General features: G+C 39.6%; 1 protein-coding gene across 1 annotated transcript; it reads right to left on the bottom strand.

Moving 5' to 3' along the window:
* Positions 1-3,407: 3,407 nt before the first annotated feature.
* Positions 3,408-20,038, bottom strand: LOC104546479 (amine oxidase [flavin-containing] B-like). The gene is made up of 12 exons (XM_010191884.1): positions 19,940-20,038; positions 19,124-19,215; positions 16,160-16,301; positions 14,711-14,860; positions 13,901-14,060; positions 12,369-12,465; positions 11,547-11,600; positions 7,338-7,395; positions 6,245-6,342; positions 5,153-5,264; positions 4,267-4,329; positions 3,408-3,857 (listed from the first exon to the last, which is right to left on the bottom strand). The coding sequence occupies exons 1-12, from the start codon at positions 20,006-20,008 to the stop codon at positions 3,702-3,704; spliced, it is 1,251 nt and encodes a 416-aa protein (XP_010190186.1). The 5' UTR covers positions 20,009-20,038; the 3' UTR covers positions 3,408-3,701.
* Between the last annotated feature and the right edge of the window lie 6,271 nt (positions 20,039-26,309).

The following is a 26,309-nucleotide window of genomic DNA, read 5'->3' as shown; positions in this document are numbered from 1 at the left end:
CCCTAACTTCTACTCCAGGTCCTGGGTTCCACTGACAGACAGTGCTCAGACGTATACTTAATTGTGATTAATGTCTTTGTTGTGTTGACAGCAGATGTGCTATTTGGAATCAAGATCTGCATTGAGAGAAAAAATGCACTAGATAAAGGAAAGACAAGGGACTGCCTCAGATTGCTCCCTTCCTTGTTGAGTAGTTTATACAATCAGCTTTCAAGTACTTTGGTTAATACAGGTTTCACGCCATGACCAGACATCCTTTGCAATATACAGTTGCTATCAGAACAGTGAGCAAGCAAGTGAGCCTCTTTTTTTTTCTTTTTTCAAACTCTTAAGAGCCTTACAAAATATGCATGATAACACAAATCAGTTCATAAGAGACAAACACAATTATTTCCAAGATTGTTCCTATAATATATTTTATGAAACTGATAAACTGCCAGAACTTTCATGATAGCAGATTTCTCATCAAACGTGTTAAATTAAGAATATAGCATGACTGGTTACCCATTATACCAGACTTCATTTCTCTCTTTCAAGGGTTGGCACGAAGAAATTTTAAAAATCAAAACCAGCGCTAACAGTTCCTTCTACCCATGAGGAAGCAACTTGATTCGCTACCTACATTTGTCAATTTCCTCATCACAGTGACATCCACATACGCAAAGTGCCACATACTCCTTTTATGTGAAAGATGTCAAGAAAACAGCAGCAAATCATTCTTTTTAATCCCATGGTGGTGATAAGCTCCATAGCATAATTGTAGCAAGACACGGCTGTAAAGACAAAGAGAGCATTCCTAATGCTCTGGCAGCCTGGAAGGAAGAAGACAGAGAATTTCGAGTCCTAAAAAAGACGTTGCAATTCAGACCTTCCAACTCCATCAGATTTGGCTAGAAATCTCAGGGGATCCAAATTTAAGCTGAGATTTCAAGTCGCACCTACTTTTAGTTGTGGCAGAATAACATGAGAAATGCTTTGCAGGTCTTTTTTTTCTATTTTTGTTTCACGGTGAAACTAAGAATAAGAAAAGTTTGTAACTATATAGATTTATTTATTTATTTTTTAATAAAACTGACCAATCCCATGAAAAGCTTTGGTTATGATTCAGCTCAGTTCTAACTATACCTAACTTCTGTTTTCCCTTGGATTTTCTGTCCCTGTGACACACAACATTCTCCTGTTAGAATGGGAAAAACCTCTGTCAGATTCAGGAGTGAAGAAGAGACACGTTTTGGATGTGAATAAAACCAATTTATCCTAGTTAGTCTCATAGATCTGCCCTCCTTCAGAGACCTGCAGAATATTTCTAGGGCAGAAGTAGGACTTGAATTCCAAACAGTTTTGGCAGAGAAATCATCTGCAAATGCAGCAGTTCTCTATATGTTAAGTATGTGCTCACCGTCTAGCACTTACAAATATTGGGCCAAGACTTTAAAAATGTCTTCCCAAATTTAGGCTGCTATGCTTATTTCTGGCCTGAGAATTGTCCGAGTTGCAAAAGCTCTGAACTTATACAGTTCCCATTCAGCTTTCAGTTCCTAATTCATTTAGTAAATAAATCGCACAGAGAGAAAGCCACGTAGAAGCACTCAGTGGTAGGCAAATGTCTCAGCCAATTAGTGCTCTATGTGATACAATGAGAAAACCCATATGTACACTGCTGCACTGTTCTTCTGACTTAAAGATCTTTACGTCTGAAAAGTTCCCCCATGCATTTTAAAAGGCTCTTATGAGGATATTCATTTGTGATAAAATCCAATCTGCTGCTACAAGATGATTTTTAACTGGCACATCAGGTTAAAAAGAATGAAACCTAAGGGCCAAAACCTGATGTGCTGTTCACAAATATTACAGCTTTATAAGTAGATCAGTGGATTTCCATGGGACTATTTGCAGAATGAAGTACTACTCTGCATAAGCAAGATCAGATGGTAGCCCAAAATCTCTGCCTGAGACTGGTGATACAGTTCCTCTACCATCCGCTCACACTAGTTGCTGGATATATTATTATACTTCCCTCCATGGCTTTTTAGTGCAATGTATTTTTTTACATATGAATCAGCACTGGTTGAGGGAAGAAATGCAGCAAAAAAACAGGCTCAGAAAAATTCCTGACATCTCAGACTTCATGTGCACCAAATCCTGTTCTCAGTTACACCTGTGTCTTCCTGGTTTGCGTTGTGCAGATGTAAAATGGCAGAAATACCTAGAACAAGGTACTGTCATGTTGACAGGTAGGCACCTAAGGTTTTGGTGGTTGGAGTTCTTTTATTTCTTACTTTTTTTCCTTCTTTTTTTGTCTTTTCTTTTTTCCTTACATTGTTTGCAAGGTACCAAGCTAGGGAGGGCAGAAGCACTTGAATATGACTATCCTATCCATGGTTCTCTTTGATCTCTGTATCACTGATTAGTTACCAAAAGCGCACAGCCAGTACAACAGAGCACAGCAGGCAGAAGTAGAAGTGCTAATCCCATCAATATGGTTGTTAGGAGAGACTGAAGCTTTGAATCAGCTAAGCTGTGTTCAGCATGGAGCAAGTGTTGAGCAATACTTGAGTTTTTTGTTGCTTTTTTTTTTTCATGGTAACACTACATTTTAAGTCCATGGGGCAAGAGACAGCCTCAAGGTGTTCAAAGTATGAATTTAAGTAGATAAAAGAAAGGAAGGAGAAAAGAAAATATATGTATAAGAGTTTCTTACACACAGCTCTACAACTTAACTGCAGTAGGCAGCGGTTAATTTGTTCTCTTGCTATCCTGCAGCCACTTAGGGAGCTAAAAGAGGACCTTGGAGGCAAAGAGTTGTCAGACAGGGTGAAAAAGGTTCAAAAGGCTGTGTCTGTACATTAGCACAAGGTTCCCCATTCACATTCAGGTCCAACAGCCTGACGTGCCATGTGGCTTTACACATCAGCTATAGCCTGGAGCTTGCCAGATTTTAGATAGAAGGGATCTGATGCCACATAGGGGGACACAGGCTCTGCAGTTCAAGGCAGTGTGAACACAGCTGGGGAGCCTGGAATTCAACCACAATGCCAAAGGCAGTAAAAACACTGTCCTTTAACTCACTGTAGGACAAATATGCCACTAGAAATGCCAACAACTTATGGGCATGTTTGTATAGCTGGGATAAATTTAGCCTGACTTGTCCCTTAGCTGCTGCCTGGGCTCTGGACATCTGAGTGAAAAAGAAAAACGCTAAAAGGATCCTTACCAGCAATATGCAGGAACTAGTTAATTGTTCTGCGAGCTATGAATTTCTTTTCTCACTCTACCACACAGGAAGGCAGAAATTCTTTGTTTATAGCTAGAGATGGAAATGCCTCTAAAGACTTGAGTTCAGGGTCTGGCTCAGATACAAATGTAAAAACAGCTGGAAATCTCATCAGAACAGGCTTTACAGAGGTATTTTGTCACTACTGTTCTGAGATCTGGATAAAGACCTCAAGGTGATAACGCTTGGCAGGGTATCCTAGAAATTCAACAACCAAAAAGCTACTGCTAGAAGTAGGCCTGGATTCAAGGGGTTCTTTTTCAGTATGGATCCCCTTCCTTTATCCCTCCCCTCCAGCCTCTTCTCTCTACTGTTTTCTTCTCTTCCCCAGTCCTGATCTGATTTTTGAGACAGGGAAGTACATGTCAAAAAAACCTCCGAAAAAAAGAAAATTCCTCAAGTGTGAGCCTTTGTGTTAGCACCTTTTTCAGTTTCGAACTAGAAGTCCCTTTCTGAAGGCAAATAACCCAGCTGCAGCCACGGAGGTGAAGACAGTGGAAAATCCAATCAGCTTTAGCAGTCCCGGCACAGACGGCAAGTTCCTCTCCCAGAAGGTTGTGGTGATGGGCAAAGCTGGAACATCCTGCAGGGAGAGCACCCACTGTCAACATCACATCTCCACTATGAGAGGCAGGACTTAAATCGAGAGATTCTCACAGCAGAAACAGAACTGGGTTGAAGGAGTTCTTGTTATCAAGAATGTGTACCAAAATTTTCTACTCAGTTAAAGGGAAGAAGATACACATGGAAAGGATTCACAGCTCAGTTTAAAAGTGCAGTTCTTTCTGATCCTGCATTACAGAGTTGTCAGATGGGTGCCCTCTCTGAGTTTCTATCATGTTTCTGTTCAGGGAAGGGCAGTTTGGGTGAGTAATGGAAATTTTACTATGGCTTTGATTTAGTAAACTTAAATAAAAACAGCCAACAAAATTTTATCTCATTAGCAAAAGTACAGGAAAAAAACCCCACATTTAATCTACAGAAAGACTTACAATTGATTCAGGTTCTGGCTTCCAAATTTCACTGTCTGGGATTTTCCTCATAGCAAACAGTATCTGAAAATAAAGAACATTCTCTAGTAAGTACCATTCGCTCTTTGAAAGGAAAAAAGAGTTGGCTTCATTTTTTGTTTTAAAATGTCTTGATGAAGATAACAATTGAGCACACAAATAGCTGTGTATTCAAATTTTTAAAGAAAACTCAACCTTTGTAGAACTCATTTCTGGAGAGGCTTGATACTTAAGAAGAGAAACCTCTCTGTGCTTACTTAGTCCATGCAAGATATAGAAACTTGACTAGTGCCATGGGAGCAGGGTAAAAGTTTAGTATACACACATGGCAAAGAGAGGCGTGCATACAATAACTAGTCCATGGGCAAGCTACATAGCTAGGAGTAGCTTGTTTTGCAAATTTTACCATCATGTAGGAAAGTAATGATGCTGTCTCAATGGTATATCACTGTGTCAGTGGTATTGTTGGAAACAGTTAAGGCAAGGACTGGCTTGTTTTGCAGAGCTGCAGAACTGAGCTGTTCCTAGCGATGCTAACAGCCATGATCTTTCAGTACAATGACTAACAAAGCGACCATTTGGGGGAAATTTGGGGGAAATTTCCAATTTGGGATTTCTACTAAAGAATGGATTTCACTCCTGGAAACAGAGAACAGTTTGATGAAATAGCCAGAGGTCTAAGCATTCCAAATCTAAGTGCAAAACCTCCATCCTTTTTGAAGTCTACCCCCTTTGCAGGGATTTGCATCAAGATTTCAGAAAACCTGAAGCTGTCAACACTCAGTTCCCATTTCACCTCCAGCCAGAAGATCTTTCATTTTCCACAGGATATTTGACAGTGTCTCCTGTTTTAGGCTTGCAACTGTACCTCTCTGGCCGCTCTTTCTCCAGCCTGTACAGCCCCCTCCATGTATCCACTCCACTCTGTGGCTGTCTCTGTGCCAGCAAAATAGATCCTGCCAACGGGCTGCCGAATAATCCTGGAGGGAGACGAACAGTAAGTCACATCAAACACATCAGGAAAGATAACTGAAATTTTTGAGGTAATTTTAGAGTAAAAGTGTTCTCAGTAACAGTGAGCACTAAAAGGTAGTAACTCTGGGTGAGCTGAGCTGGAGGGGGAGTCTGCGTTGCATTTCATTTCTTACAGTAAACACATCAGTGTTCATATTTTCTAAATATTTACACTGCTCGCAAGTGTAAAGGACAATTAGTTCAAGATGAGACTTATTCTGTCTCACAATTTTAGCCAGTGTCATAAATAATAATGCTAGTAATTTACTCTAATTTTTCCCAGAACTTGCAATAATTATAATTAAAATTACTTTAAACGCTAAGGCCTCCATACACTCTTCATTACAACTGCTTTATTGTTCTAAGTTCTTTTCAAATTGTGAAAACTTGTACTTCACAAGTAGGGCTATGCTGAATCCAATCACTGGTCTGATCAGTAAACCTTTTTCTTTTTGGTAAACCTTATTTTCATGCAAAAACTTATGTCAGAGAGGACTGTATACAATGGCACACTGATTACTGTATTAAACATTCACTGCTAAAAGGAAGGAACAGTCCAAAGAAATCACTTACTACTGTCAACATTGGCAAGAATTAATTCTCTGCCAGTATTTATAAATGTGCTGGAAACAGTAACACTGATCTCAAACACCCAATGTCAATTTTTAAACAGATTGCGAAAGCTTCCCAACTCCCTTTCAAGAACCTACTCAGCTGCATTCACCGAGTAACAAAAGTGAATAAAAACCCATAACGATCCTGTACTCATCCATCATAAAGCCCAACTGAGACAAGTGGAGGCGTATAATATCTGTTTAAAATATTCCTCAGTTATCTTAAAGGTATAAAGCGAACAGTGACAGAGGATTTATGACCCTTTCTGAGGATATTTATTGACTTGGTCTTATCTTACTATTCCGAAGCCCACTATAAATAGACACTGTACCTTCCATACTGAGTCATTATGCCTGGTGGGAAGTAGGCTGTGTAGCAGCCCCCAGAATACTGCTCTTCACACCAGTTCTTCTCTTCATAATGCACTGGCTGTAAAACAGAGATTAATGCACTCAAGGAAAGGAGAAAGTCCCGAGGAAGCTAATAAAAGAACTGAGGAGACAGCAGAGAAGAATAGCTTATGATTTGTTGCATGTCAACGTCTGACAAGACGAGCACATTTAACAAGTCTCTTAATGCAACATGGATCCATCACAAGAAGCCTTAATTTTAGACACTGCTAGCTATTTTTTTAAAAAAATAGCTAATCTGGCCACTGTAGAACATAATCCTCTTAGTGTGCCAATGTAAATTTATACTTTGAGCACAAATTTATGCTTTGAGCCATGTAAAGCAAAATTAACCTTTTATGTACACAGGTATAATACTTGTAATATATACATTGGATACAAATACATACTGTTAAAGATGCAAAGTATGGCACTTGCATAGTTCTGCATACAATATCACTTTGTTAAAAATGATGTAATCTCGAGTCTGGTGTCTACAACATTTAACTCATGTAAAATTGCCCTTAAAGGATAAACAGTGTTGATCACATAAACTAACTGTGAGATCACACAAAGCCTATTAGTTATTAACCATCACAGAGAAGACAAGGCAAGAGAAAGGCAAAAAAACCCCAAAAACAAAATAACCCACATGCAGCAATTGATCTTAGCAACCCGTAAGAGAGAAGAATCATTATGCTCAACATAGACTGAAAGGGAAAGGCAAGCCTGTCACATCCGAAAACAGTTGAGATGTATGGTGATAAGCACTGTGAATGCCACTCATGAAACTGGACAAGAACATATCTGCCTTTTAACTGTTTCATAAGCTCATTCTTCTCCTCACTGACAAACACAACTCATAACCTTCTCTCCACTCCTCTACAGAGGGCAGCAAGTGCTCCCATAGCAGGTACCTTTTCCAAAATGCTACACAGTGCTGTGTCAGAGCACTGCTGCATTCTGGTTTCATTCTGCCCTTCCCCACCTTAACAAGTCTGACAAGAGACACCGTGGTTTAGATTTTGTGCTTACATGTAAAGCTTCCTCTAATCCCAGAACTTTTGCATAGAGTTCACACAGCCTCGTCTTCCTGCAAGAGAAAAGCAACAGAGGAGTTCTGTGTGGGGAAAGAGAAAATAAACCACCTCTAATATGTTCTAGTTTCAAGAGAACAAGAACTACTATCTGCTTGAGCTTGAGGTTCCAGCTTTTTGGGATCTATCCTAACTGGTGGATCACTAGAAATAACTCACACAAACTCCTGTGCTGCGTAAGTGCCAGTTTTACCAGCAGTTACGCAAACTGTTCCCTTCAGATACCTCTAGCAGCCCAAATCGATATGTTACCTGAAAGGTTCTCTATGCTGTCAGAAAAATAAAGTGGCAAGGCATTGCACTTTTTTGTCTTGGCACATAGTCTAACTTATGTCTTGTTCCTACAAAGATGCAGGTATTGATAGCCTGAGGCTCTCAGGGAATCAGTACTTTATTTCTGTATCTATAAAATTTCCTCCAGTTTTAGTTTATGAGTCTATAAATCCATGAATACACTTCACTCTGTAGCAAACCCCAAGTGCAATTAAGTTTGTTCCTACAAGTTTTTGGGTCCTAACTGTTTACTGTTAGCTGCACTGCACCAATTCCCAAACACAAGAAGATCAAGATGAAATAATGGTTAACAATTATGGAAAACAAACACTGGAAAGACATTTATTTCTGGAAGCAAATTCTTTGCTCCACAGAAAACCAAGCTGGGCACAGAAAACCAGCAATTCCAGCTCTGTAACTCCATGGGCTACTCTTGCAGCTATATAAGCATATGAGGAAACCATATCTGTACTGCTGTATGAAGCAAGCCAGCTGTACAGGAGCCCAGCTATACCCATGAGCAGCTGAACTCAAAGAATGCTATAGAAAGGGGATGAGGAGTAAAAAATAAACAGGAAGACCTGAAGGGCTTTGAAGAAGGTGACCTCCTGTCCAGGTTGGGACTTGAGCAGGAAAGGGAAGGCTGTTACAGTTCATGGCCCTGGGGTGATTTTGCTGCTGCCAGAGGGAAGGGAGCAGCCCCCTTCTTGTGTACCGGGGTGGAGGACAAGGGTCAGCCTGCTCCAGAAGCAGAAATGCACGGTGACACAGTGATTGCCCAGGAGGTCTCAGAAAGCTGCAGGATCTACATTTGATCATCCCTCTGCAGTCAGGGAGTGACATGAATTCAGCAAAAGCCATACCAAAAGGGATAATTTTCTTCATCTCTCTCTCTGTCTCTCCCTAACTGAGGTGACCACCATGCCCTGCAGACCACCAGCACCTACCCACTGTCTGAACAGAATAAAGCCATTTTAACAACATGATCCAGCAAAGCCTCTGCTGAGGTCTGCCCATCACCTCTCTGCTTTCGAGGCAGGTCAGAAACACCACAGGGCTCTGCAGGAAAGCAAGTTATCACCTTGAGACCCATCTACTTCTGCTCCTCCCAGCACCATGACAGGGATGAGAAGGACCCCTCTAGATCTACCCATGCCCTGTCCTTTTCCCACAGGTGGCTAGCAGATCCTCCAGGAAGCCTGGAAATGGCATACCAGAGGCTGGTGGAGACATGGACGGCCAATTGCAGGGCTCCACGAAGGCGCAAATTCAGTGCCATTGCAATAACTACATTGCAATACAGATAAAGTCAGTTTAACATAGTCTTGCAAAAGAAAATATTAATTAATTAACTAATATTAAGCTTCCGGTCAAGGGCATCTTGAGACTTTCAAGAAATTTCGACCTTGGAAGGAATCATTCAACAATAATTAGGTATTGCTTGACAGAAAAAAAAGAAACCTACAGAAAAAGACATTTCTAACAGATAGAATTGTACCAACAGTACTCTATCAATGAGGACATTCCCCTTAATAAGAGCAATCCTTGCAAATGCACTGGTCTCTCTGCAACATCTGCACTTTCTGTCCTAGAACAGTTTAAATAAATACTTATTTATGGATTTTATGGTTAAGGATAGCATGGAACATATGGACTATATAGCGAGTTAAATCCTTATTTCTTGGCTTTGGACTCAGCTGTAAAATTGCCATCAGCACTAAATAAAAAGAATGTTACGTCTGGAGCTACCTAGGTAGGTAGAGTTACACTGTGCCTGGTGTGGAAGAAGTGCACACACAGACACTCAGCTCTGTTCCCTGGTCTCTTATTCCATGGCAGCATGTGATGCCATCACCTTCATTGGATGGGTGTGAAAGGTAGGGCACAATTTAACCACTGTAATTACTCACTGTCACTTGGCCTGGGAAGACCAGCTAGAAGGCAGCTGTGAGTCCCTTTAGTCCGGCTTAGGCTGTAAAATGGTTTCTATCCCCTCCCACAACCGTTGTTCCCAGCCATGATTTAGGATAACTGCCATAAACTCTACATCTTACTCTTCATATCCAAGAATTACTGAAAACTCCACCCTGTTATCAATGTGATAAAGGGAGACTCCAGCCTGTGTTGGTAGGCGAGCAGAGCATCTCAGCAAGATACATCCTCTGTAGGGTGCCATGAGAAGTCTGTCCTCAGAAACAAACAACATAGCCCCCATCTAAACAACATAAACTGGCTGCATCCTGAGTGTACACTGGGAGAAGGTCCAGGTTCATGCTCTGCCTTCTCCTGGACTCAAATTTCCACTGGGAGGAGACCTGTGAGGAGAGGAGCTGCAATGCAACTCAGCCAGTGGGTTCCTGTCTTGGCTGGCTGTGGCCAGGACTGCAGGAGCCAGAGAGGTACCTCACACCAGGGTACATCTATCAGGTACAAACCCAAGCATAATTCATAACCATTCTTTACCAAAGCAGAGTCCTTCCTAGTATAAGGTTTATTCCTCAAAAGACAAGAGTTGAAAATCCTTTCGTTTAAAACTTGGTTGTAGGCAGCAGCAGCGTCAGATTATTGTGCTAATGCTTTTAAAACCCAGAGGAAAGCAACCTTTCCTTAATGGTGCCTTACAAACAGCGAGGACAGCCCTTCATTTCACAGAAAGAGAAGCTGTTCTCAAATACTGCGAATGCTCAGTTGCATCTAGTGTATTGACACACAGAGTGAGACACCATTTGGTGTTTATGATGGCTTAAAATGTTGGGCACACTGGATTTCACAATACCTACACTACTTCTATTGTCAGTCACCTTCTAGGTATCTATCTCAAAGCCTGAGTGCTGAGGAAAATGCTGTTTTGTCCATTACTGACAAAATTAAAAGTGCTCTGTGGTACCAGGCTGTCATTTGACAAGACTGGGACATTAACTGCCCTATTCAGACCCATTATCCACAGGCTGCTAGACTACCTGCAAAGCTAATCTGAGATGACTCCATTTTCTCTGGTTAGACTAGCTATTACTGTAAAAATATTTACTTGGAGACAGTATTCCTTGTGACACACTTTAAAAACAAATGTATTTTCTCCACACCAAAATTAGGCTCTCCTCATATCCACACTCTCTACGTATAGCTTTCATTTGATCAGACACTGTGAAGCCGTGTGATGGAAAAATCTCATTAATTTGTAAATTCTATTTTAGTAATAAACCAAAGAGCACTACTCTATGCAGAGATTTGTTTCAAGAAGACAGTAAAAATGACCTTCACCTGTGCCTGAAGGGCATTTTTTTCCCATAACTGATGGTGGAGAGCTGGAGACAATTTTTTGACCCCTTCATGATGCTGAGGTCTCATGCATGGCAGGTACAGCAGCTTCAAGGCTGCACTAAGTTACAGACACTGAAAGGATTCTACAGGGTGGTTAGAAAAAAATCAAGCACAGTGGCCAAATCTGGCCTTTTTGACAAGCTTTCAAAGAGCTTGGTGCACTTGCAGGAAGCCAGAGAGGTAGCAGTGGTGTGGATGGCCCTGGACTCTTTCCAGTGAGAGCAGCAGAATATCTACACAGCTTTCATATTCAGCAGCTTAGAGAAGTTCTTTTGCTAGGGTCACAAAAGCAGATCAGCCCTGCTGGAAAATGACAACCAGGACCAGAGAGTTTCCAAGGGGCAGGGACTAGCTACCACAGTTGCCGCCAGTTTGTGGGAGCACTGTGGGGCCTTCATCCAAAACCAAGTAAGATCTCTTATTCCTTACAGTGATATGTCTGCCTACTGTCTCAAGGTTACAGACAACTTCCTTTAAATTGCGGCATTTTTTTCCTGCTCTGATCACTTACAACAAAATTCAGTCCATGCAGATCTTCAGTGTTTGTACTTACCTTTCTTCTTTTGTGAGACCTGTCAGTCTTCTACACTTCCGAGCAAGAATGAAGCTGTAGGAAGACCACAAACAATTTACTTCCATTATGTTACTACACCTCCTGCATTACTTAAAATGCCAATATCTTATGATGGAATACTCTGGTTCACAGTGTTAGCTTTTGGGTCTCTATCCAATAGAGAGATATGTGCATATGTGGAGCTACCTCACTGTGGAAGGAACCACTCTGAGATACAGGTTAGAATATTCGTATGAGCTGTTTCCCAATGACCATCACTTTATACAGCAGTGGGTGCAGGCATATAGCAACAAGAGGTGAAGCTTGGAATTGAACTGGAAATTATTGTTTAATAAACTTTTTAAGACAGATCATACTCTCTGGCTGTTTAAAAAAATGGAACAAAACCAAAATATAATTCTAGAAAACAATTTTTCATTTAAAGAAGTGGAAGATTTTGGGAAGGCAAAACATTTAGAGAAATCTTGACATTTCTGCAATCACCCTATTTTTTCTTCTCTTTATTTTCCTCTTCTCCAGTTTTGTACTTTGCCCCACAAAAAGGTAAAAGATGACAGTGAGAAAAAGAAGGGAAAAAGAAGAAAAAAAAAATCTCATTTTTTTTAATTAGCAATTAAATCATAGAGAGAACTTTTTTTGAAAGAAAAAAAATCATAGAACTTATTCATCACACACTGAGAAACTCAATCCTTTAACTATTTTAAAGTATTTCCCTTCAAAAGTAGTAGGTTTTCTGTTTCAATAGTTGCCTCTAAGACAAAATAAAAAAGACATTAACTAGACACTTTCTTTGTCTCTTACCCTATTATGGCAGGAAAGCTGCCATCAGGCTTAGTATCATCAAGTGTTAAACCAATTGCAGCATCCTCATCTTCAATGATCATGGTACCACAATACCCTGTTAAGTACAAGGTGGAAAAGAAGTTAGAACCCATGTATCCAGATGCAGGAACAAGCTTCCAAGAAGTTGTGAAATACTCCGAACTTGACTGGAAAAAGCCATAAACAACCTGACCTAAATGAAACATGTTTTGAGCAAGGCATGGGACTAGATAACATCCAGAGGTCCCTCCCAGTCTCTACCATTCTCTGATTCTGTGATTCTAATACAGGGAGATACGAAAACAAAGGAAAGGACAACAAAAAAGCCAAGTCACCTCCATCAAGTGACAAAGATTAGCATATAGGTTCCTTGCTAACTGGCAAGACAGTGTAAGGTAGTGTTGCCTTGAGTCAGAGCTAGATCCTTTCTTAGAGAAAAAGGTTTAGATCTGAGATGTGCTCACAATAATCCTTTTCAAGCATCTTTAAAACAGGAAGTCAATAAAGGAATCTCCTATTGTTGAATTCATGATAGAAAAATAAATTATTCTGCAAGCTGGTTAGCAAAGTAATGATTAATTGCACAGAAAAAGATTGTTCTCAGATATTGAAGATGTTTAAGTAGCTCTAACACAGTTTTTTCCATATATGACATTTATGTCAGACATAGACCAACATATTCATACATTGTTTTAAAAACACAACTGTTCATAAAAGAAGGTTTTGAAGAAAATAAATTGTTTTTCAAAGAAGAACAACGGTGATAGCAAAGCACAATATGCAAACTATGGGTTCTATCACAAAACTGGAATCACCTCTGGCCAATCCATTCCAAACCTAATAACCAGAATAAGCCAGGATCCAGAACTTTTTAAATCATCCACAAAGATGAGAGATTATATTTGTAAACAGACACAGATGTGGATCCACTATAACTGGTGATAAGAAATGAGTGCTATTACATTGCAGTTTGTCTTAGATTCAGTAAAATCTAAAAGAGAGCTGAGGAATCATGATGGAAGCATTCAGCATATAAAGTGAGTGACAGGATGACTAGCCCAGCTGGAGATCTCTATGAGAAGGCAACTTCAATTAATCCTGCCCAGCACATCCAGCAAGCAGAATTTTTGCAGGCTGATAACTGATGGGATAAAACCTCTTTCCATCACATGTCACTTGTACCTTTACATTACTGTACAAGTGGGGAAAACTCATCTCATACCCAGGTGCCACTGAAGGAAAAGGAGAGGACAAAAAAGAACAACCAAGGAGATAACCAACAAGCACGAGTTCTCCCTTCGTGTCTTCCTCCTTCTTTTTATTCCCCCATCCACCCTCTCTTCCCCACCAATCTCTCAAGCTTCTCAAGCAGGGGAAGGTGAAAATGGCATAGAAGTGTATGAAGTCTCCTTCTAAAATCCAGCATCCTCTAAATACAAAGTCTACTCTGTTACCATGTACCCTGTTCTCCCTCTCTGTCACCACTATTCCTTTCAATTAAAATGTAATACCCTTCTTCCTCCAGAAAGTTTCCTTGTAGTACACAATGCACTTGATGACTGAGCCCATGGGGATTCGGTTGATGAGCTGGTTTCGCATTGGGGGCAAAGGTGGGTTGAAATGAATCTTCAAACCAAGAGCTGGGGGAATGGCACTGATCACATACTTGCCCTGGAAAAGAAATTATACATAAGCCAAAAACATTCTCCACTACTTCATCCTAAGTACACTGCTCTAATGGTCTTGGCAGACATCTGGAGAGGCTGCAGGGTGTATCTTGTGAAGCAATTTTGGCATTTAGCATAAGAATCACAAAACTGAACTCTCACAAAATCCTGCTTGTTAAACAACAAACAAGCATTATATAAACAGCCATCTGTTTGAATGATGGGCAGCTGCTCTTTCCCCAGTGCTTGAAAAGATGCGCTGTGTTATAAGAGTCCATTGGTCTTCCTTCCATCTGGACTCCTCTGTTACAACCTGGAAGCAAAGCCTGCAATGTTTTTTACAGAAAGTTTATTACTAAGCTACATTTTTGTGTTCATCTTACAACTATCCTTTAATTTGGAAGGTAACTGAACACAAAGAAGAAATGCTAACAAAGGAAGAGTTTGAATACACTCTTCACTTTTCAGGCATCACTGCAAAGCTCTATCATTGCTATTGCTACAGGACAATCAGAAAATGTGACTTTCTGTCATAGTCACTTAAATCTCTGCTACATTTTTGTACAGGATTTTGGTGAAATCAAAAAGGAAAAGCTACAGGTTTACTAGCCATCCCAGCACAAACAGTTGTTTAAATGTTAGAGGTTTCATTACCTCATATAATTCATGATCTAAGGTTTCCACTATGACACTTTCACCAGACTGATCGATGCGGATGACTGGCTTCCTCAGCTTCACCCGGCCTCCCAGGCGCTCCATTAATTTCTCACTGATCTGGCCAGAGCCCCCAACAAACTTCCTCTCCTGAAACACAGAAAACAACAACTTGGCAAAGTGGACTTGGCAGAGCAGTGCTTGTGAAGTGTGTATCAGGACAAACATTTTGCTTGGCATTCAAAACAAACCTCATTCTTCTGTTGTTATCAAAACATTTTGGAGAAATTTGGCAGTCTCACCCGGAAGACATATCCACATTACTTTCTCTTTCAGTGATCTCCTCAAATACTTCCCATATTAGACTGCCACACAAAACTAGAAGTATCATTAACATCATGAGAAAATCTTCTCTCATGTGGTCTCCAAATAGATTCCAGAGATCTGTGTGAATCAGCAAGACTTCTGAAAAGTGCTTAAACTTTTAAACCTTTCTATGAGTTCACTCTTATCCCTGCAGAGGTCTGGTATCAGAAGAAGGAACCTTGATCCTCATAATAAACAAGGCATAAGAAGTGATGTAGCTCACACCAAAAATGTCTCCTGCAGTACGTAGTCTAACCTAACTTAAACACAAACCACTTCTAACATAATACAGATTTCAAATAATATTTTATTCAATGTATTTACAGTTAAATCATCTATAATTATTGCTTACACATGCATATTTATGCATTTTAACATGTTTTAATGTATTTGTATTTCTAGCTCTTTATGATTAAAGAGTTTGCATTTCTAAAATATAATTATTTATAATATGATTACTAAAATTTGCATTTCTTCAGTAGAAGACCACTAACAGAGTCTTTACTTTCTTGAAATGCAGATGCAGCACTAATATACCAAAGTTCAAACATTTCAGAGCAATTTCTTATTTAAGCAGGGCGTACATTTTCCTCAGACTGGTCTTAAAATCTTAGTTCTAATCCTTGGAAGTTTGCATCTATAGGAACCCAGCTCTGGGCTACATTTTCAGTATTAATTTGGAGCATTTTGCACACTCACGGAGCTAGCATTACCATCTCCATTAAGTGCTTCTGAAGTGGTAAGGCTTGCTTCAGCCTCGTGACGAAAATAAGCACGTGTAAAACTTCCTTTTTCCAACATGGATAAGCAAAGTACATGTTTTAACTAGAGCCCAAAAGGAAGCTGCAGTCAGGAACAGACACAAACCCACTGATCCCTGGGCCAATGCCTTCAGCACAGGAACAACCTTCCACACTGGTTTTGCAAAATCCAGACAAAAAAAAAATAGACCTACTTATCAATGTCCTACTGGCTCAAAATCATGGGCATCACAGTTGGTCCTTCAAACTAAAATAAGCAAGCAAGAGAATGAAGATAAAACAGGGCCTGTCACAAGCTGCAGAAGGTGACGGCTGACAGTACCTGTCCTCCATTGGTCGTTGAGAATATCCTTGTTGTTCCCCCACACTGCTTCACGTACCACAAAAACCAAAGAGCAGAGACTTCGTGGGGTTCAGAAGTGACATCCACATTCACAAACAGAGTTGCAAAACTCTTGGCAGCGCTGCAACAAAGAAAGTGAGTTAATTTAAAAACAGAAGAAGGGTGACTAGATTGTTCTTTTGTAGGGGAGAGACTGTCTTTGGCAACCTTTTCTTTCACTGTGGGCAAAGGATTCCTCAATTTCAATTGAAAACTGATGGGAAACTATCCATACCTTTCACACAACATTTTTCAAGGAACCCTGCAAAAAATTTGGTAATCAAGCACTGCTGTATTCCAGCCAAACTAGGACTCCAGGAGACACAAGAGCCCATGAAAGCTTCTGTCACTTTTTGCTACTAATGCAAAGTAGACTCAGGATTAGGGAAGTAAGCTCTCCTTTCTTCACTGGACTCCAGAACCACCATGTCTTCCCATGGGTCCTGGGTTACATACAAGATCTGCAGCTCTGTTTGTACCTGCTGAATGCTTGTCCCGCAAGCACACAGCACAGAGATTATTCAGCACTTGTCATAAACAAGTTAGGGATCTTGTCTAAACTAATTAGCTAAACTCTCTGGATTAGTCAGTGTCCCCTCACTGCCTGCTCCTCTGCTGTGCTCGGAGAGGGTGCTCCAGCAAGAGCACAACAAGGAAAGAAACGTAAGTAGGAAGTCATAAGTGAAGAGACAGCATATACACATTCATGCAGAAGTCTGCAATGAAAAGGGAAAGGATATTTTTGGTTGCTCAACTCAGTACTTTAAACAGTGGTTTGGTAGTCAGTGGGGATGAGCACAGAAGTGGAAAAGTGGCCTGTGTCTGGAAAAGGATCACTGCTTTATGTCCTCCAGTTGATGCTTTCATAATAGCTCTACTGAAAATTACTGTATCAACCTGTACAAGACTTCAGGGTACACTAAGAAAGAGTTAGTTAAAGCTCAGGGAAACATTTCTCCTGCTAGAAGTAAATACTTCCTCTGCCTTCCACTCTAAGGAGGAGTTTAAAGGGACATGGACAAGACCATGAGATGCTCAACTTAACTGTGTTGTGATTGTCAGGGGCCGAGATTCTATAGGTATTTCATATGCCGGGCATCAGGCAATCAATAACTTCCAAAACCACTACAGAAACCACTTTTAGTTGCTGCCCTCTTTTTTCAATCTTCGAACATTAAAAAAAAAAAAATTGAAAAGCGTAACTCAAACATACTTCAAACAGCTGAAGATCTACATAGAAAAAAGGCATTGTCTGTCATTTTCTGCTGAAGCAAAAAGCTGATCCATTTTCTGAACCACAGGTACATTCTGGCTTCATTCTTGACAGGCAAAAATAATACAGAAAATATTTATCAATTTTTCTCTGTATAAACACATACTGTAAAATATGATCAAGTCTAAAAGATATTTTGTCTAAAGGGAGAATTAGTATATGTATAAATTAATATTTCATAAGCAGCAGCTGTTAAATTCTCCCAATTTCTGCCATCTTCTCCCATTGCTTTTTAGCATTTCAGTTCCCCAGCTTCTCCTGGTGTTTTACCTAGGAATGGCCATATGATTTCAACCAAGAGCACTTGGGGCATTTCCAGCATGCAACTCTAGCCAAAAGCAAATCTGTACAGTCTGTTAGATGAGAGGAAATAGTGGAAGATTACCCTTCTGGATCATCACCTTCCAGAGTGGGAAGTTTCTACAGTATGTTACCTCAATCTTGAACAAACTGGGCAAATCAAGCTGAGATGCACATATAAAATCTGAAAAGCATCTTGGAATTACGGAGGCTGACAGTTATGCCAATATTCAGGTAAAATGTCAAGTCTTATTCCATCAGAGTTTGAAAAAATATGACCGTAATCACGTGAGTTACTGGACATTGAATGACTACCAGTGCATGGCGTTTTGCTAACTTGCATAGTTCCTTACCAAATCAAGAGCTTCAGATGGCCAGCAGAACAGTCAGCACACATTTCTATTTGGTTTTACTGAATATGGATGGTGATACAAATGAGAAAGGCTTTCTATATGCTCTTGTGCAATTGTCACTCTAGTTAAAGCAAAACAGCCAGAAGATTAGAAGCTTTTGGACAAGAGCCTACTGTCCATTAACAATGCTCATCTTGCTCTCTAGAGGATGGCTGGAGCTGCAAAACATGCCCCTGTCGAGGACAGTGTCAGCTTGAGTGGGTGCTAGAAGCACCAAGCTCGTGCAGGCTCACTGCAGTTGCATGTCAGGCACTTAGCAATTCTGAAGAGGTTGCTGTAGAAATCAATCTGCTTTACAGCAAGGCAGATTTTTTTTTTTTGCTTCAGCGCAAAGAAAACCAATCAAACTCTTGTTGAATGGCAAGCAAAGAAAAATTGCTTTGATGTATACATAAAAACAGGAAGCATTTTCAGTTTCCCTGGGTGGCATATAGGGCAGCAGTTAAACAATAGAATGATGGGTGTTGAAGTGATTTAGTGCTATTTCAAGACAAATGTTATTTTTATAGCTCTTTGGTAAAATCAGCTGGTCCAGCACAGAATAAATGTGTGTTTTGCCATCAAAAGTTTGACTCAAAAAACTGCTGTAGCCATAGCACTTTTCTCTGAAAAGTTAAACACACAGTAAAGGGAGGGAAAGTGCACATAACAGATGATGGCACTACTGATGTCTTCAGAAGTAACCGTCCTCGAATATATTTTCCTTTTATCTTTATTTTAGTCTAAAAAGTTAGGGAAATATAACTGTGTGTGCTGACAGGTTTTGTGGTCCATTCTTACAAGGCTTTTTCACTCCATTTCTTTAAAAAGGCAGTATCCTAGTGGTAGTTATATCTGTTTGCAAAGCAGTAATACCTATTCCGAGCTCTAAGGTTTATAAATATTAGCTATTATATTTTGTATTAAAGAGTTTCTTACTTTGTCCAGCAAATTTTATCTAGCAAATCTTGCATAGTCATTTTGTCCCATTCTTCTGCATGTGGAGCTTTCCATGGGGCTTCACTAGGAATCTAAAGAGTCATAAAAGAGCATTCATCAGCAAATGAATGAGTGGCATAAGAAAAGGACAACAATCATAAACAAAAATCTCATCTTCACATGGCAATTCAGCCTGCAAATTCCTGGAAGGTAAAACAGTGAACCTAACAAAGGATGCTTCCAATTTTCTGATGTTTGGTTTAAAATTATTTTTTAGATTTAAGAATAGAAAAAAATTTTAGAGTTAAGAACTTTTCCTGGAAATGTAAAGCACAGCGCTGGGGAATGTCTCTGATGTATTCCATATTTCTCCCATTCACCTATGCAAGTAACAGCAACCTCTTTTCAAAGCCTTGTAGCTCAGTCAATGGAAAACATACAATACTGGTAACAAACTAAAACAGTTCAGCTGAATCTGAGGGTGAAGAAGAGTCTATGTTTGAGGTCTACAAGCCTCTTAAAATATTACTTAGCCAACCATCAGGCAAAGTGCTAAAAAACAGATGCATAAACCCGAATGTTCATATATCCAGAAACACGAAGGTATGACTGCTGAAAAAGCTTTCCAGGATGCCATGCCACTTATAACATGTGCTCTGCGTACCAAAATGTACGGCACGATGCTGCTCTTGCTAGTACCAGGTTTGTTCGAGCTAGAACAGTGTGGCCCATCTGCATCCTAGTCCCATCTTCACACTGCCCCTCATGGAGTCAAAGCTCAGCTGAGATAGTCAGCTGCAATTCCTCATGCCATACCTCCTTTCCCATTTCATCCATGGTCCTCCAGAGGTTGTTGTAGTCCAGGTAGGCCAATGGATTCCACATAGGAGGGAATGGACCTTTAAAGGGGTAAGATTTACCCTAGAAGATGAAAACCAAACAAAAACACCATAAAAACTAAATACAACCATAATCATGGCATCTATGCATGGGAAGCTGCATCAGATGGCAAAGTGCTCACTAGAAGAAAGCACAAATTTATTCAGTGTATGTGACAACTCCTGACAGGTCATGTGTGTGTGTGTGCACACAGAACAAGAAACAATGTGCACAAAATGAAACACAGGAGTCTCTGAATGTAAATAAGCACTTTTTCACTGTAAGGGTAACGAGCACTGGCAGAAGTTGCCCAGAGAAGTGATGGAGTCTCCATCCCTGAAGATACTAAAAAGCCACCTAGACACGGTCCTGCTCTAGGTTGCCCTGCTTGAGCAGAAGGGTTGTTACTGAAAAAGAAAAACTTATGTTGCATTCTTTCTCCTAAATGCTCGTGAAAAGACTGAACTAAATACTAATTGTATTTACTGTTGTTTTTTTTTTCCTTTCAGAATCAGACAAAAGCTGTTGTGATGAGCTTTATTATATACTTAAATCATAGCATTTTCATCCTGGAAAAAACTGATTTCAGCTAACCTAAAAATCCCCAGCCCTACAAAAAATGTAGCATTTACTAATAATTACTCGTTCTTCCAATCCAATGCCTCTGGCCATAAATTCCAGACAACGATAGTGTGGCCAATAGTAATATCCTAATTACATCATTATGCAGTTAATAGTTATATATCTATATATCCACTACTTGATATTCAGAAAGTCTAGCCGAATTAAGAGTGGAAGAAAGACAGGTAATTTGTAGAGCTATTTTATTAACATGGGATTTCCCTGGCTGACTATATGGATGGCAGCATAACAGCTTTAAAAAATTCACAAAGAAATGCTAATTAGCATTATGTGCTTACTCATTTTTTCACAATGCATTCTGGACTCCATAAAACAGATAAACAATAAAGGCCATACTGTGTGCCACAGCTGATTTTTCAAAACTTATATTAAATTATCTGTTTAAGTGGGCACTGCATCAGCATGAATGTCAATTGGTAGAAGTACTAACTTTTAATAGATATTTGATGCAATCCCACACCAACCCATCACAGAAAAAATATTTACATTGGCTTCAAAAGAAATAATGTGTCAAGATTTAATATTTAGAACCAAGTAACAACACCACCACCACTTTGTCTTGTTGACAAGAAGTATCCAAAGACCACTTACTCGAAGAAGTGTCAGGCTTGATTTGATTCAGCCTCTTTATTAATAATGGGAAAGAATGGACAGAGAGCACATTATTCAGATCTGTTCCTGCCTCCTCATCCTTTCTGCAGTCCCTGTGCTCACAGGTGGAGACATCATCTTTAGGGCTCAAACCTGGAAAGTACTTTAGTGTTTACAAGCACCAGAAGAGATACTGAAAGGGCACAAAAGGGATCATGAAAGACTCAAAACTTGTTCTAGAAATAGCAAAATGAGATATAATCTTGAAAAATAAGTCACAAAGCAAGCAAAGTGTGGGAGGGAAGGAATTAATTCTTTGGTACATGGACATATGAAGAGGTACCTGCAAAACAATTTCATTTTGCAGTGCTTTTGAGGAGAAATTACAGTTTGTAAAATACCAGAACATAAAATTTTAAGAAGTTTTCAATCAGAAGTTTTGTCATAGCTAGAGCAGATCTCCAGTCACTTCATGGGCCTGAGGTACCAAGGTTGAAAATTTAGCATTTCCAATTCAAGAACAGATTTTACAGCACTTTTTCACAAATAGTCCAGGAAGTGGAGGGTGGTTTTTTTGTGGGTTTGTTTTTTTTTTCATTCAGCATAGAACAAATGCCTATTTCTACAGCTCTTGTGCTCAACCATATGGAAATATATATGAAAATCATGAAAACATATGCCTCTAGATGGATAGGAACTCAATGAGTTGGTTTCATGAGAAGCGTTTAGTGCTGACCTGGACATCTGGGTATTATCATGGATTCTCTTAACACACAATTAATTTGAACTGAGGCACACCTTCATACTCTGCTGCCAATGGGCTATGAAAGAGCAGCAAAAGCTCTAAGACTGAGTACCTTCCTGTCCCAGCTAGTAACATCTGAACAATGTTAGTAATTACCTTTTACTTTCGGGCACATTAAAATTCCATTACTAACCCCTATAGCAGCAATAAGTCAGTTTTACTGTGCCTTTTTCTGAACACTGGAGTCACTTTTCCTTATTGTGAACACCATTTAGGTATTCCAAAGACAGAGCATATCAGTTTGGTTTTAAGTGCCTAGCATTTCCCAGATTTAAATTTATGAAACGCATACACTACTGTGGTCAAGAAAACCAAGACAGCATCAGAATTGGTTATTCCAATTATTGATTTTGTTCTGAGCTTCCTGCTCTGCCAGAGGCAATCCTAACTGAGTTATCCCCTATGAGTTAACTCAAGTCTTATGAATTCCCTGTGGTGCTTCCTCATGAGCGCACGGCTAAAAGACACACAAAACATATCTTTGTTTTAGTATTCTTCTATTTCACTGCATTTGAACTGCTGAAAGGGAAATCTTGAGTATGTCTCTTGTGCAGAAATCTGGGGTGACAAGTCTCACAAAGCACAAGAACAAACTTCAACCTGAAAAAATAGAAATAATGATAAAAGTGAGCGAGTCTCCTGTGAAAGTCGTTTTCAGGAGCTCCTAAGACATTACCTAAGGCCTGATCCTAATTTCCTATACAGACAAAACTCTAAGAGCTGTCAATCAGATTTCTGTTTGAGAAGAAACTGCAAGACTAGGCTCTACACAGGAACAAAAATAGCCACACCAAAGAAAGACTACATAGCTCTGAGTAGTTTCCAACAAATGGAAACATTTCAGCTCTACTTCTAATGAATTTGCACTTTTGCGAAAACAACCACCTTATTGATATTTAGGGAAAATTGGTCTATTTCTATCATATTGCTGGGAACAGCATTCTCCATACCTCCTGGTGTTATATAATCTCTAATGAAAAACAAGACACAGATTAAAAATATATCCCAAGATGCACAAAACATTTCCAAGTATTTTTTATTCCTAATTAAGAGCAGTATAAAACCAGCAATAATAACAACCCCTTCTGATAACTTGATATATTTCAACACCAGTACTATAATGCTCAGAAGTATTTCTTACTTTTTTTTAGGGCTCAGTGGTATTTAATACAGGCACATATATATTTTTAGAAAGTGTTTCATGATGCCACTTGCAATGTTTCGAAAATCAGAACACCAGTATCAGCAGTTGGAGGTCTACCTGCTATTGCATGGGTCACTTGCTGCTTAGAAAGGCTGTTGCTACAGTATGGACTAAAGCATACTGAAGAAGCTGAAACTTTAGAGAGGAAATTCTGGTATCCCAGCTGTCTCAGGAATAAACAAATAGGGAAATGAGAAATCCAATGTTTGTCACAAATACTACAATTCCCAATCGATTTTCTCATTCATCTGTTTCATGTTAACCAACAATTGGCTCAGTTACACTGGACCCATGTAATATAAGTAGTATAGAAATAAACTTTCTGCATACATCAGTTCTGTTTCAGGTCAAATAGCTGACATAAGAAGTGGGCTATTACAGGGGAAAACTAACACGGCAAACCCTTGAATATCAGCCCCAGCAGTTAGGAGGGCAGAGAGATGGGATCCCACCCACTTTCTCCTGGGAGGTTATGTGTGAATGGTTGGCTGAGAAAGGACACACTCTGCCAGGAAATATCATCAGTATCTTGATGCAGAGTGGGATCTCAGGAGAACGTCTGCTTTTGCAGGCACAAGAGAACTTCATGCTCCCCTACATGTTATGCACCAAGGTAGCACCCAGGTGGGATGTGGTATTGTGAATTGAAGCTTGGTGCCAATGAACCATGCATTTTTTTATAGCAAGCTATAAATGTCTTATAAATATAGTCAGCTTTCATTGGAAGAAATGAGACGGTGTGGTGCATTCTTTGCATCACTGAACGAGCACAGATTCTCCCTCAGCTAAATCATCTAAACCTTGGAGTAACTGATGCTAACTTCACCAAGATGTCACTCTGCATGTTAATTCACAGTTATATAGGTTTATAGGCACATAGTGCCCTCTGCTGATTCACAGCACTGGTACGTTACACACACCTTGTACTCTCAACTTAAAATCCTAGTAATGTCATTCATATAAAGCGCAGAAATGGTAAGATGCAAAGTTGTAAGAAGGAAAACGAGAAACAGAAAGCATCACTTCAGGCTGTAACTCAGTTTCTCATCTGCTGCCCTGCAGAAAACTATCCTTTTGGTTTGGTTTGTGGGGAGTGGTTTTTCTTTTTGTTTTGTTTTCTCTTGTTTTTTTAATCCATAGCATCTAACAATATGTGTCTTTAGGACTAAGCCTCTTGTGTAATTGTAATTCTCCATAAAACATGGCAACTAGCTGGACCAAGCCGAGAGAAGTATACAGGCCTACTAAGAAAACTGTAACAGTGTTAAGCTTCACTGAAGTTCCCCTCTTTGAGAAACTGTTCAGGTGCTCATACGCTCAGCTTGGTCACTACACTGACAGATACCCTAAAGGTAAAAAGATATATAGGTTAGAAAATAGAAATGCAGCATAAGAAAATCTGTATAACTAATGGTGCAAAGGTATAATATTAAGATACACCAAAATATCCTCCAAATATTTTTCAATATCTGAGATCATCAGTTGTGGATGCCAGAGTGTTTTGTTAAATCTGGTCAGCAAAAGTAATTTCATTTTCAGTGGAGCATAGCTAGACACATTGGCTTGAAACACGCATCCGGAAAAGGAAAGAAGCTAATTGGGAACAATTTATTTCTGTCATATTACAGAGATAAACTCCATCTTCATTCTGCCACAACATCAGTCATATAGCCACTGGAATACTTGTCTTATCTGCAAAAAGGCTGAATGAGAAAAACAACTACACTGAAATGATTTTGAAAGGGAAATAGAGGTTCTGCTCTGAATTTAAAAGCAAACATAACTGTTCCAATCAGCTGAGAAATGAGTTAACTAAGTCGCCTTCCCAGTAGAATGAGGCTTTTTGTTTCCAGACCCTAAAAAACACCTTTACAAAAAGCATTCAGGCATTTAATGAAGCACAGATTTATAGGAACTGTGGTGCTAAATAATCTTTGAAGTTGAGCCTGTATGTGGCTTTCAACACCTGAATTGAACCTGTCAACAAAGTGGATAAAATCAACAGAAAATTTGTATTATTTCTAGAATGAGACTAAAAAAAACCTCCTTTCCCTCCCAAAAATGGATAAATAGGAAAAATAAATGAAAACAGGTGAAAAGAGGAGTTTCATTTGGGAGAAAAACATCAATTGAGGTCTGCCCACAGAAAACATAACCAAGCACATAGGGCACACACACTCTCTCACAACTAAAACACTACCTTTAAAGTAGAAGATAATGTTGGGCTTACTGGTTTTGTTTCTGAGATACTCCAGGTTATTAAATTTCTTACCTAAAAAAAAATACGAAACCTTACATAAAATTTTACAGATGTGTGAAACCCAGTATACTCAGCAGCTGTTCCTGTATGAAATATACATTTCTTTAATTCTGTTTTTCTGTAGACCTCATTCACCTTCTCAAGGGAAACAAAAATCAGTTCTTGCAATCAGAAGCAATTGAAGCTTTTCTCCCAGCAGCCTGAATTAAATAAGCTAGGTGGGAGCACAGCTTCTTTTCCTTATCTCCTAGGGAACAGACCCTGGGGTCTGGGAGGGCTAAAACTGAGGAAGTTTCTTTCCATTCAGATTTAATTAAGAAATACAGACTTTATTTCCAGTTAATTTTTCTTGCTACTTTTATCCTCATGCTACCATTAGGCCACAGCTGTCTGTCTTCCAGTCAGTCTTCTTCATCAATAAATATCCCTTGTAAGACCTTGCTTTACAGTCCCCTTTGACAGAGGTTACTTTGCAGATTTGCTGTATATAATCTTGCTTCTTTTAGGCTGCTGTAATACAAATATTAACTCTTTTAATTAAAAAGGCCTAATTACAAAATTCCTTTTGCAATTACTGCCAGGTGGCTGGTACAAAAAAGGGAAGACACCCCTTTGTTTACAGGGCAGGTCCAATGAGACTGAAACCAGGCCAGCCTTTCTTGTACTCCTGCCAATGACTTCTCTTCATTCACAGCATGGAGGATATCCCCTGGGGGCGTATAGAAGATGCTTTCACCAACCTCAACCTATTCAGTCCTCAGGTTTGCTTTGGAGGCTACCAGTAAGTGTGATTAATGACATAGCC

Source organism: Mesitornis unicolor, unplaced genomic scaffold, assembly GCF_000695765.1.
Source record: "Mesitornis unicolor isolate BGI_N332 unplaced genomic scaffold, ASM69576v1 scaffold17379, whole genome shotgun sequence".
NCBI classification, from domain to species: Eukaryota; Metazoa; Chordata; class Aves; order Mesitornithiformes; family Mesitornithidae; genus Mesitornis; species Mesitornis unicolor.
Note: the sequence above shows the minus strand (reverse complement) of the source record. Positions and strands in the feature narration are given on the sequence as shown.